The sequence below is a fragment of the Gavialis gangeticus genome, unplaced genomic scaffold (genome assembly GCF_001723915.1).
Source record: "Gavialis gangeticus isolate Ggan-Ray unplaced genomic scaffold, GavGan_comp1, whole genome shotgun sequence".
NCBI classification, from domain to species: domain Eukaryota; kingdom Metazoa; phylum Chordata; order Crocodylia; family Gavialidae; genus Gavialis; species Gavialis gangeticus.
Genome location: NW_017729024.1, coordinates 101,768,327 through 101,780,915, shown reverse-complemented (window position 1 = coordinate 101,780,915; position 12,589 = coordinate 101,768,327). Strand labels below are relative to the sequence as shown.

The following is a 12,589-nucleotide window of genomic DNA, read 5'->3' as shown; positions in this document are numbered from 1 at the left end:
AGGGAGAAGTCCCCCCCCCCCCGCTCTTGACCAGCGAGGGAGTCAGCAGGGAGTTGATAACACAGCATTTAGCATCCCTTTAAGAACACAAAAGCCTCTCTCATTAGTTCAAGCTCTTTTTAAACAACATTCTTCCAAGGAGGAAACAGAGGGACATTACCAGCTACCTGCTGGTTAGCTCTCAAAAGCCCTAAGTGGACACTGTCCTGTCTGCCTTTGTCCTGTCTTCCTCACACAGACACCTATCAGCATTAGCTAGCATACCACATGCTGGCTACGGTCAAGGGGGAAGGGGAGAATCCTGCTTCAGTGGCGAGTGGGTCAAGGGGAAGCCAAGTAGAAGGGCAGGGCCAGCCCTGCTATGGAGCAGACAGCCCAGCCCAGACCTGAAAAGCATCTGGGAGGCTGGGGGACTTCAGTTTAAGTTGAGCCAGGAAGGAAGATGCCTAATAGATGCAAATGTCAAAACAGTAATGTTATATTGACCGATAGCAAAAGAGTGTTATGCATTGCTTCATTTTCTCTCCCCCAACTTTGATTGTCTATGGAATTCTTACCTTGCTTTAGCTAGTGGGAAGAAACTGATAATTACATTTTTGTCAATTAAAAGCTAATCCTTCCAAGTTTGCTACTCATGCCCTCAAGTATTGTACAAGACTGAAGTTTTACAGTCTAGTGTCCATTTATTTTTGTGGTTCACACAACCAAAAAAAAAATCCATTGGTTGTAGGCAAAGAAAGTTGAGATTTGAGATACAATTTAAGTCTTTAGGTTACTTTATTAGGAAGTAATTAGTTCTGAAATAAGAGATGAAACTGGTTGACTTAAAGATGTAGAAATGTTATGGTTTCCTGCAGTTTTATTTGTCCATCTGAGATTTTCATAGTTTCATAGTTTTTGCATTATATTTTCCATTATTTCCTGCTGAAATTAGAAGTCAGACAAATTTAGAAGTCAACTGCACTTGAAACATGCCAGATTTGGGCTTGAAAAAGGGCTTTTTTCCCCAAAAATAAGAAATGTTTTATTTAAATTGGATTTTGATATGAGTTTTTTAAAATAAAATATTTTTTTAAAGTGAAATCTGAATTTAATTTAAAAATGTAGAGCCTAGCTATTAATAATCTCTTAAAATATTGAAATAAAAATAGTAAGTGTACAAGAAGCCAGGACCCACTATCAAAAGGTGGAGTTATGGACCACATGCTATTCTATGCTAAAAAAGAACTGGGGAGAAAAAAAATAACTTTTAAAGTCAAGCTTTATAAATATGGCACAAGAAGTCATGTACTGCATTACGATCTTGATCCTTGGGTTTGATCCAAGACTGTGCTGCTGCTATCCCCGACACTGTGACTTGGCTTCTGACTCGGAAAAAATAAATCAGGATTAAATTAGTTACTATCTTAACACAGCTGCTTGTTGCAAATAAATCAAGGAAGTACAAAGGGAAAATTAGTTAAAAATAGATTTTAAACTAAAAGTTCTTGGTCTGATTAAAATCTACCCACCTGGTACTTAGATAGCTTCCTGTTCTCTTGACCTATCAAGTTACAGAACGATCTTACAATAAATTTTAACAGAAGGAGAGCATAAACAGCCTCTGGTGCAGAACAAAACACCTCTGTACTTAGGGGATCATCCACATCACTAAGCTACAGGTCATGTGTCCTGCTGTTTACTCTTTTGCACCATGACTCTTCGATTACTTTCCACACCATGTTTTAGTGACAACAGGAAGGGGATGGGGAAACTGTCCCCATGCAAGCCCAGCCCATAGCCTGCTGCTTACGGCACTCAGCAGAAAAGAGAGATACATAGGCACACCCAGCCTATCACAGGTCTACAAGCCAAATCTTCTTCTACTTTCTGTGTGAATATCTGGACATTACACTATCACAAAGGTATGCACCACTATGACTTCATCCTCCTCCTGCAGCAGTTTTAAAAGAGTGAATCGGATGTCTACCCAAAGAAAACACTTGGGCACCTAAATCCAGGACAGGGGTAGGCAACAGGTGCCACAGCGTAGCATGCAAAGGCATTTTCTCTGGCATACATGCCTTGGCGGTGGATGGTAGAGTTCTGCAAAGCTTCAGTGGCTGATTCAATTCAGTGGAGATTCGGCCTGATTCGGTGCCCAAATCTCCGACTCCAAATTGAATCAGGAGACCCTTTAATCTCTCTGAATCGAACTGGAACCCTCTGAATCAATTCAGAGAGATTCGGAAAGATTAGATGATTTGGACAGACACAGCTTTAAATGTTTTTTCTATATACCTCAAGGTACCAAGCAGCTCGTGAACGCCGAGATGCTGGGGCAGATGGAGTGTCCCACAGAAGTACTTCTGGGTCTGCCGGGGAGCGCACTGGGCCCCCACCTCCAGCTTGGTGACTGGTGCCTCCTAGATCTGGGGGGTGGGGAGGAGGCACCCCGGGTCCCCCTGCAGCAGATTGTTGATCCAGAGGGGTGTGGGAGGGCCCCTGGCAGGCTCGGTGGCAGGCCTGGAAGTGGACCCGAAGTACTTCTAGTCCACTTTTGGGTTAAACGCTGAACACATGGGTAGCCCCCTTGTGCTCCTGTGGGATGCTCCATCCACCCCACCATCACAGCATTCATGAGCTATGCCTGATACCTCGAGGTATGTAGAAAAGACATTTAAAACTGTGTCTACGGTCGAATTCACTGATTCTCTGAATCAGCATCGAATCTTTAGATTCAGATTAGGCTGAATCAAAATTGGGGACAGCAAACTGAATCAATGAATCGAATCACACCCCTAGCTGATGGTGGGGAAGGGGCTAGGGCTGCACTGCCACAAACAGGGATCAGGCCCTTTGCAGCTACCCTGCCATTCACCCCCGGCACACTAACTTCTTACAAATTGAGATTACAGGTGTTTTTTGCATTCTTCCCAAAAACATTGCTGACCTCTGATCCAGGAGGTATCTCCATATGCGAGTCCTAGGTCTCATGCAAGCACAGGAAAGGAGGGCTGAGATATTGGTCACAACCTTCTCCCTGGCATTTCCTATTGCCTAGTTTAGGCCTTCCCCCAACTCAGCATGCTGTCTGCTGTGAATCCCATTCCTAGGTGCTTAACTCCTGCCCCAGTCATTATATAAGGAACCAAGCACCTAGCTCAGGTTAGCAAAATCCACTTTGGGAGCTGGGTGCCTAGTGTAGTGGAACTCAGTGTCAGCTTGCCAAGAGTTCCTCTGTTGATGTGGACACAGAATTTGTCACTCTTTACCTGAGAGGGTGCCAATTACATGCATCAAAAACTAGCCTGTGTACTCAAAAGCAAGACAAATCTCAAAGTACAAAAAAAGGAGCAAGACAACCATGTTAAATAATACCAAGATATGCTGATTAGTGCACTGCAGCAATAGTGAGTGTGAATATGCAACTCTATATATAGCTGCAAGTCTTGTAATGAGTACTGAGAAGACTCTGCATCACTTACTGAATGAATAATTACTCTTTATGACATGCTAACAAAAATAATTCCATAACTGTTTGCATTCTGCACCAATTGACAAAGTTTAAGGATAGACCAAGAGCAAAACAAATACCGTATTTTCCTGACAACCTAAAATATAATACATACTTTGTTTTTGAAAGACAGAATGAAGAATTTTTTCAGAGTTATGGTTGCGCAGGGTAGGGACAGAGCCTAATCTTCAACTGGCTCACTCTCCCTTTCCTGCGTAACTAAAACTGTATCTCTAGCTGCCGGTGAAGACTGGTCTTAATGGGCGAGTCTATAATTTTCAAAAAAAACTAGAGTCTGTACTGAACAGCTAGGAAGTCTGTCCTAAATATATTTAAACTAGCAGTGTAGGGGGGAACTTGGTGCTCCTGCTACTTTAAGGAAAGGCAATCTTGCAGGAGAAGCAGGTGGCCGGTGAATCAGAGAGCAAATCAAGGGAGCTAAATGACCTGAAAGGAACTGGTTTTGCAGTATGTAAATCCAGGGTCTGAGCTGCGCATGCAGTCTGACCAAGTACCCATGGAGAGAGGAGCTCCTGAACAGAAGGGCTGCGCTAAGACTCCTAACTAACACTTAAGCTGGGGTAGGCAAAACTGGTGGTTTAGGGATTAAGACACGAGGAGCAAGAACTAGGGTCAGGGACCAACAGCCCACAAGTGGTGAGAACAAACAGGGTTTGGGGGCCATAGCCTGGGAGGGGCAGAGTCTGATGGAGATAATCTGGCCTTACTCCAGGAGAGGCAAAGGATAGAAGCCAGAAGCAGCTCTCAGATAGCAAAACTAACCTAAGAAGGGTTAACTTGATTAGTGGAACATCATAATCATTACAAAGGGAGATTGTACAGTGAAGAACAGTGAGCCACTGCATCAACCGACTCCCTCAGCTATCTGAACAGTAATACATTTTGGTAGTGCTGGAGTGATGCTTAGCTGTGATGGTCCAGGAATTATGCAAGAGGCAAGGATGTTTGTGAGCAATATCTTTATTAGACCAACTGTACAGTTGGGATAGACTTAGACAAGCTTTCCACTGCAAAGCATTCTTCACCAGGTCTGCTTAATGATGAATGCTTCTCATTTGAAAGCTTGTTGAAGTCTATCCTAGCCAGACAGTAGGTCCAACAAAAGATATCACCCACAAAATTCCTTGCCTCTGAACAGTAATACTTCAGCTTCTACACTGTAGAGCAGGAATCAAACCAGGGTGCTTCCAACCCTGGGCAGAAAGATCAGTTTCCCTGCTTAATACATGCAACCCATTTTGGGGGGACTGATTTTCAAAGAAGAGGCAAGTGTTGTATGAAAGCATAGTCTGAACTAAGACTATACTTTTAAGGCTTCCCAAATTCCCATTCATAGTAGATATTTTATGTATGAAAGCACTAAGCAGAGCTGAGAGGAGAACAAAATTATTTACCTGTAAGTTAATCCTTTGACAAGCTTACTTCCAAGAAGATTTTGGATAGTTAATCTGGTTTCTTCCAGTAGACTTTTAGCAGCCGAATCTCCAACAGCAATAGCAACGATGCGACCAGGATCTTGGCCTTTTAAGAAGTCCTGAAATCTCTTGCTTTCATTTTGATATTCATGAGTGTCAAATCTATCCACTGCCAACACTTGTGCTGTGTCCTGATCAATCACTCTCACATTTAGCCCTCGTAAAAATTTCCTTTCAAATGCATAAGGACCAGAGGCCAGCCCTGAGGAGTATACAGTCTTTGACAAAAGAGTCCATGATAACTTCTGAGTCCCATGCAATTCCAGTGTCCCTTCAGGGCCGACACCAATAAATTTTTTGCCAAATATTGGCATGTCGTCACCTTCATCTGATTTGCCATACAAGATGATAGTTGCTTTGGATTTATAGCGACACTTCTCTGCTCCAATATGAAGCGCTCCACCATCCTTTATCAGGATAAAACGAGTTCTCAAAGTAATATTTCTGGAACCATCCTTATCATCACCAAAGACAAGTAAACCTAGAGGAAATAATATTTTTTTAAAATCACATATAAAAAAACCAATCAATCTTTTAAAAACTGATTCTACTTTAAAGCACACAAGCCAAACCCTAAAATAAAATCAAGTTAAGCAAGTTATTAAAAAGAGAAATGAAATTGTTTCCAAATGAGTTTACAGATAGAAAAATGGATTTTTACAGGATATCACATATGGAAGGAACTTCCAGAATACCTGCACCTTGAAAAATTGTCTTCAAGTTTTATGAAATATTGTAATTAACAATCAGTTTCACTAATCTAAGTATCTGAACAAAAAGGACTTCACCACTGATTCCACCCATCTGATTCTGTTCTTAGATGCTTACTACTCAGTCTTGGTCTTCCAGGCTTCTACACAGCATCAAGCAGCTGTCCCACTGAAGAATAAGTAGCATTATACATCTGTTTACATATTGAGACCTTGGGGCCAGCAGTAAGTAATGTAGTAGCAGTAAAGAATGCAGTCACCGATTGAGTGATGACAGAAACACACCAATGACTGCAACATAAAGACAATTACGGAGATTGAAATATGGCAAGACTAACTACAAAACTGATTTAAAATTTAAAAAGACAGACATACTAATGCTTGGGGGCCGAAATAGGGAAGGAAGAGATGAAGGAACAGATTCCTGGGAATTAAAATCACTATTACATTTTTCTGGTTTCTGAGGATAAATGGGAGTTCTAGGTTTCATTACTCAATCTATTTATCAGGATTACTTACCACTATAATAGTTCTATTACCACATTTATTTCTACTACCTTAAGTCTATGGTGCTATGCTGCCTATTGTATGCAGACTTCACGTGGTGCTTATTACTCTTCAGAACAAAGCATAAAGCTTTGCAGCATTTACCATGCTATACAGAAAGCATATTTACTGTAGACATGTAAAAATATGCTTCAGCAAATACTGTGCAAACAGGACTGTCCTGAATTAAGACTACTTCTCAAATAAATTGCATTTTCTTGAAGGTGGCCATTTTCACAACGAAACCCAAACGTTTAACACTGCATGCTTCCATGGCAAAAATTGTCACATTAAAGTACAATTTTGAAATTTTTTCAACAGCAGGTTTCACTCAAATAGAATCATGCACTTACAGAGTCCTTTCCCTGCCCCAAGCAAATAACCATATTTTAAATTTTCTTTAATAAAATTCAATAATCTTCAAATCAAAAATTGAATTCAAAGTTCTTACAAGTAACACATTCACATTTCATTGCATATTTTCTGAATGTTTACTACTAATGTAGAAGGGTAAGCATCCTAGTAGTACTCAAGTGGGGGAAAGGAAATAGCTATACATCAATAAAGGCTTCTATATGCCAATTGTCTTCCTCACCTCTGTCCCATTTTCAGCTAGTGTTGGCACACTCACATACACATGTCAAATATACCTTGACCAAAAGGTATTTTAACACATAAAAACAGTTCGTGGCTTACTTTGCTGCTACATACCTCCATCCTGTATAATTATAGAGTGTACTGTAGCATCTGAATTCAGACGAAACAAGTCCCCACTTTTTATGAGAACTCTCTTCTCAGTATCTTGGCCAGGGTTCCAGTTGCTGAGACGAGGGTTCTGATCTGGACAATTCTCTATAATACAATATGCAGCCTAATTAAAAAAATGGCCTAAAATATTAAGACAACATTGGTGTATATGGCATTACTCAGTTAGAAGCACATTAAGGGTAGTGTCAGAAAGACAAGTCAGGGATTTGCTTCCTCCACAATAACAAGAGGAAATCACAACTCATATGATCCATTTCCTGTAAATAAGAAGGACTATGACCATTAGTGAGGAATTACCTTGTTTCTTTTTGTTGTCTTCTGGAAAACATTTCAGCTACTAGCACCAACATTCAAACTTATGCAGCAAAGCCAAGGACAGGTTGACCAAGCTTCAGTTGAAGAAATATATCCTTGCTCTTAAACCACTTAGTGCAACGACAACATCATAAAGGGACTAAACATTTAGGTATTAGGGCAACAAATCTATATAAGCTAACATTACAGAACTGTAGCACTCACTACATTCAGAAGTAGTAGAAGTAGTTTATTTACTGCTTTTGCTGAGACAATAAAATAAAACAAGTAAAATGATATAATTTATGGCTTTCACCAAAAGCATACAATAAAACTGCACATTTTGTATCATCATAGAACATATTCTATGACGATAGAAAACAAAAAGGTAAAAGGAAGTAAGGGACAACAGTGAAATAAAACAGAACCATCTGATTTTGGTCCTTATTCTTTAGTCTAGTAATGCAAACAGGGCAGGCTGCAAGTTTTCAGAGAAGCCTTTTTTCTACCCCCATCAGCCCAATATTTAAAATTTTCAAGTAACGGAAAGATCCATTTTCCTCTTATTTCTTCAAAGAATAAAGACCACAAATAGTTATTTAAGTTACCTACAGTAGTATTAAAATGATGTTGTAGCTGTGAAGTTCCAGGAATTATGGGAGAGGAAAAGATTTTTTGAGGTGGTATCTTTTATTGGACCAATTCATTACTTTAAATAAAGTTAGATCGATAAAATTTGACATACTTTTGAGTGCGTCTCTGTGAGCAGGGGTGCTCTTTTGCCCCATGTCAAGCTGAATTCTATTGACTCTTGCCTCTTCCTCCTACTCACCTGCCATGCTTTGATGGAAAATTGATATTCAGGAGGATGGATGTTCCTTGATTTACAAGTCAATCCAGTATGGTTGTGGGTCTTCTGCAGGGCTTCACTTCTCCTACACACTGCCCCTTGCCTCTCCAGCTGATGATAACTATTCTCCACTGACAGTGACTGGGGAATACCCTGCAAGGTCACTTCTCAGGCTCTTATCCAGTTCTTTCCCCATAGCATCTGGATTTGTGTTCACTGGCCTAAACTCTCTGTGCCTCCAATAGGCAGGTCACATAAGAGTCAATTCAATTAGTACATTTAAGTTTCTTCCAGGCCTTGTCTCAGGCTTCACTGCCTTAATCTCTTGGCAATCTCTTGGCTCGGGCCCTAAGAGCCAGGCAGTGTTCAGGTAAACTACAAAGCAAATCTTTGGGGAATTCTCCCCCATCCTGGTACCCTTCTCTAGTCCTCAGAAAATAACTCAGAAGGAGGGCTTCTTCTTCCTGGCCCAATTCCTTCTTTTCTTTCATGACACAAACTAAAGGGGAATCACTTGAATTTCTTGTCACTTCTCAAAGACCCTCTAGCCCACAGCCGCCTAGCTTATGCCTGGTTTCTTTCATCACCAGCATGCCTCCTTGGTTCTGGCTGTCTCAGTTTCCTTCTCAGGCCCTCACTCCTACCAGAAGACCTGTTCTCTCTTGCTCCCCCTTACCTTCCTGGATGGCCTTCCCCACCATTAACTGCCCGTTGGGACCCTACCCTACAGTGCAAAGTCCCATATCATCCCTCTTTCTGCATTTTACTTATCTTTAGGAAGGCAGGGAAGTGATCTTTTGCTCGTGGCTCATCTTAGTCCTTACAGGAGGGTCTGGCATGCAGGGACTGTTTCTTCTTGGATGCACCCTGCTAGGAGCTTCCCATGCTGTTTTCCCCACAGAGGGACACTGACTGTCAACCTCTCTTTGGCATACTCTTTTAAGCTGCCCAGCTCTCTCTTCAGGCTTCCTAGAGCATATATCTTCCTGCTCCCGGAGTCTGCCTGCTGCCCTGTTTATACTCGGGCTTCTTTTCCCACACACTGGGGATGCATCGCTTGCCTGGACCTGTCCCAGTAAGTTCCCCCTGAATCTGTCCAGTCCCACAGGAGTGTACCAGGGGCTTGGATATGGCCCCTGCTACAATCTCATTCTTTCCACAAGAACATATCCTAGCTTAACATGGGGTCTACCTGGCCATGACAGCTGCAGATGTCAGAGTGAACTGTAGTTTTTTTTACTGGCGCCTCAACTGTAGTTTTGTACTGCAGATGGGTTTCTATGCCAAACACTACATTCAAGAATTTGGTTAAATTTTAACTAGCTGTCTACTGCAGTGGCAGAGATCAATTTACATGTACATTCTATAGAGAGAAGTTGTAGACACATTTCAAGAAATGCAAATAGCTGGAAGGAGTTCTTTAAAAAAACAGAATAGATGACAAGACTAAAGGGCCAGCACCCAACCATTGTTCTAATGCTGGAACTGGCTTAACTCCACATCAACAGGAATTCATACACAGCCAGCTCCTTTCCCTGGGAAAGGATCTACCAGCAGAGACAATCCAGTGTCAGAGTTCAAGATAAGAAGTGTAGGTACAGTAAATGCTAAGTAGGCTTATCTAAGGAAAACAGGCTTGCCATCTTACAACACGAGGCTATCTATTCATTTAAATTGCTGACCAAAACACTGAAATTTCTTTAACAATGCAAGCTCATTTCAAGAGTCTTCTATTAAATGAATTTATAATAATCACACAAATTTTTACATAAGCCAAAGTTTTACTAATAGTACAAAGATGAACAGACCTACATATATAGATGGTATGAACATCTGGCCAGAAGACCAGTATGGGATAATACAAAATCCACAGTATGAAGGAAGGAAGCAGACAATTATGTAGGACAACCTAAAAGAGTAGATAATAAGTAAATGATGATATAAACCCTCAACAAATGGGGTGGGGGATGGAGGGGATGAGAAACAGGAAGTATTTCCTCCATAATGATGTCTGCAAGTCTTCTGAGAACTCACTAAAGGAAATGGATGTCCCATTGCTTAAACTGTCCAGAATTCAAACTTTCATAAATTACGTAGATTGCACACTCCCTGAACAATGGCAAAGGCAAACATACATGCTGACATAATGAGTCAGTAACTTTATGGTAACTTGTATGAATCACAGAAGTGAGTGATAAAAAGAGACCTAGTAACTGCATCTGTACCTAGTAACTGCATCTGTATCTCGGCTGCAGAGACAGGAAGGCAAAATAGGATGGAAATTGTAAAATAAAAAGCTTTAGGATTACAATAAATTTAACTTTGAACTAGAGGCACAAAATTTAGTTCCTCTCTAAGATCATTATGTTTTATATTATTAAGTATAAGTCAGTTCTGTGACAAGTCAGTTAGACTGTCCCACAATAAAAAGTTCAATGACACTTTCTTAATAATTATACTGAGGTAGAGAGAGGCACCAAACATTTAATACTGGGCCACATTATCTTATAAAAATATCACCAGTTATATTTTACAAAGTATTACAGGTAAAGCTGGCAGCAGCACCTCCTACAGTTAAGGCTGCCTAATGCTTTCCATGGCATATTTGCTTTCAGTTGCATGCAACTGTCAAACTTTAACCATTCAATCTGAAAGCTGTCTATGCTGAGTGCCTGCCTGAAGAAAAACGGTTCAGCTGTTTTTAAAGGACAGGGTTAGGGGAAAAATAATGTTACTTTGGAAGTATTAAAAAAAAGCGCACACTCTCAAATCTGACAGACACTTCATTGAGAAGCTCTAGCACCTCCATGTTGGGGAGCAAAGGCTTAAAAATCAGCAGCAGTAAAAGGGGATACTTGCTGGCCTGTACTCATCAACAGAAACATTTTACTTTCCCTCCTGTAGAGCTATTAAATTTAGAAGGCGTATCCTGTTGAAATATGGTAAGTAGGACTTAGCATTTTGCAGCTAGAGTCTCTGAAGAGCTTGTCTGCCTTCAGCATATACTAGCTCAGGGCTGCAAGGGCCAAGCAAAACATAGTCCACAACTCATAGATGTTAGGATCGGAAGGGACCTCAATAGGTCATTGAGTCCGACCCCCTGCAAAGACAGGAAAGAGTGTGGGGTTCATATGACCCCAGCCAGATGCCCATCCAACCTCCTCTTGAAGACCCCCAGTGTAGGGTAGAGCACCACCTCCCTTGGGAGTCCATTCCAGACCTTGGCCACTCTAACTGTGAAGAAGTTCCTCCTAATGTCCAGTCTAAATCTGCTCTCTGCTAATTTAAGGCCATTATTTCTTGTGACTGCCAGCGGCGCCTTGGTGAGTAGAGCCTCACCAATTTCCTTCTGTGCCCCCATGATGAATTTATAGGCAGCCACAAGGTTGCCTCTCAACCTTCTCTTGCAGAGCCTGAAGAGGTCCAGGTGCCCTAGTCTCTCCTCGTAGGACTTGGCCTGCAAGCCCTTAACCATACGAGCGGTCCTTCTCTGGACCCTCTCCAGGTTATCCACATCCCTCTTGAAGTGTGGCGCCCAAAACTGCATGCAGTACTCCAACTGCGGTCTGACCAGTGCCCGATAGAGGGGAAGTATCACCTCCTTGGTTCCGTTTGTCACGCATCTGCTCCTGTTGATCAGGGGCCGCCGTGGCACGAAGTGGCATGGTACTGAGAGTAGGGGAACCACCTTTCCCGTGTTCTGTGGTGACCCAGACCTCAAGGGGAAAAGGGAAAAGTCAGGTGTCTCACTCCCTGTGTTCTAGTTTGAAAGAGAACAGGTGCAGAGTGTGACAAGGAGGAGGGTAAGACCAGAGATGATACACACAGAATGGGAGGAGTGCAGAGGACAAGGGTTTTTACATACCGTACACCCCCTTCTAGTACCTGGAACAGAACACAAGATAGAGTGGAGCAAAGCTTCCTAAGTCTCATTTATGCTGCCCAATAAAATTGCTGTGAAAATTACTGGTAAAAAATCAGTCTCATTACCATCTAGTAGTTCAGACAGAGGATACCAATCTACTGCTGCCACCATTTACAATCACAGGCAGTGCATCTACAAGAGATGCTTACTGTGCAGTTGACTAATTAGCTGCACAGTAAATATCTCAGTGTGTACATGTACCCATATTAGGCTGAATTACACTAATTTACTCCTCAGCAGGGTAGTACTTGTAAATACAAGTGTAAGTGTGGAGTTTTTTTGTGTGCTGCAATGTACATGTAGATGCTTCCCACCTGGCTATGGCATGAGGGTGCTTCAGTGCAGAAGCTAGCCCCACACTGAAGCTCCCTTGTGCCCAAGTCACCCCCTTGTCCCCCACCACAGCACACTGAGCCAGGGGGGGAAGCATTCCTGGGCTGGCAGGCTGAACCCTGAGGCTGACTCCACATGCTGTGCATGAATAAACTGCAGAGCTTATTGCTC

General features: G+C 41.9%; 1 protein-coding gene across 1 annotated transcript in view; it reads right to left on the bottom strand.

Moving 5' to 3' along the window:
* The window catches only part of TMEM2 (transmembrane protein 2), a 72,688-nt gene that overhangs the window by 55,289 nt on the left and 4,810 nt on the right, over positions 1-12,589 (bottom strand). The window contains exons 2-3 of the mRNA XM_019517466.1: positions 6,960-7,100; positions 4,912-5,473 (exon numbers count right to left, since the gene is read on the bottom strand). Of these exons, the coding sequence (XP_019373011.1) occupies positions 4,912-5,473; positions 6,960-7,100 (703 nt within the window). The remainder of the gene's footprint in view (positions 1-4,911; positions 5,474-6,959; positions 7,101-12,589) is intronic.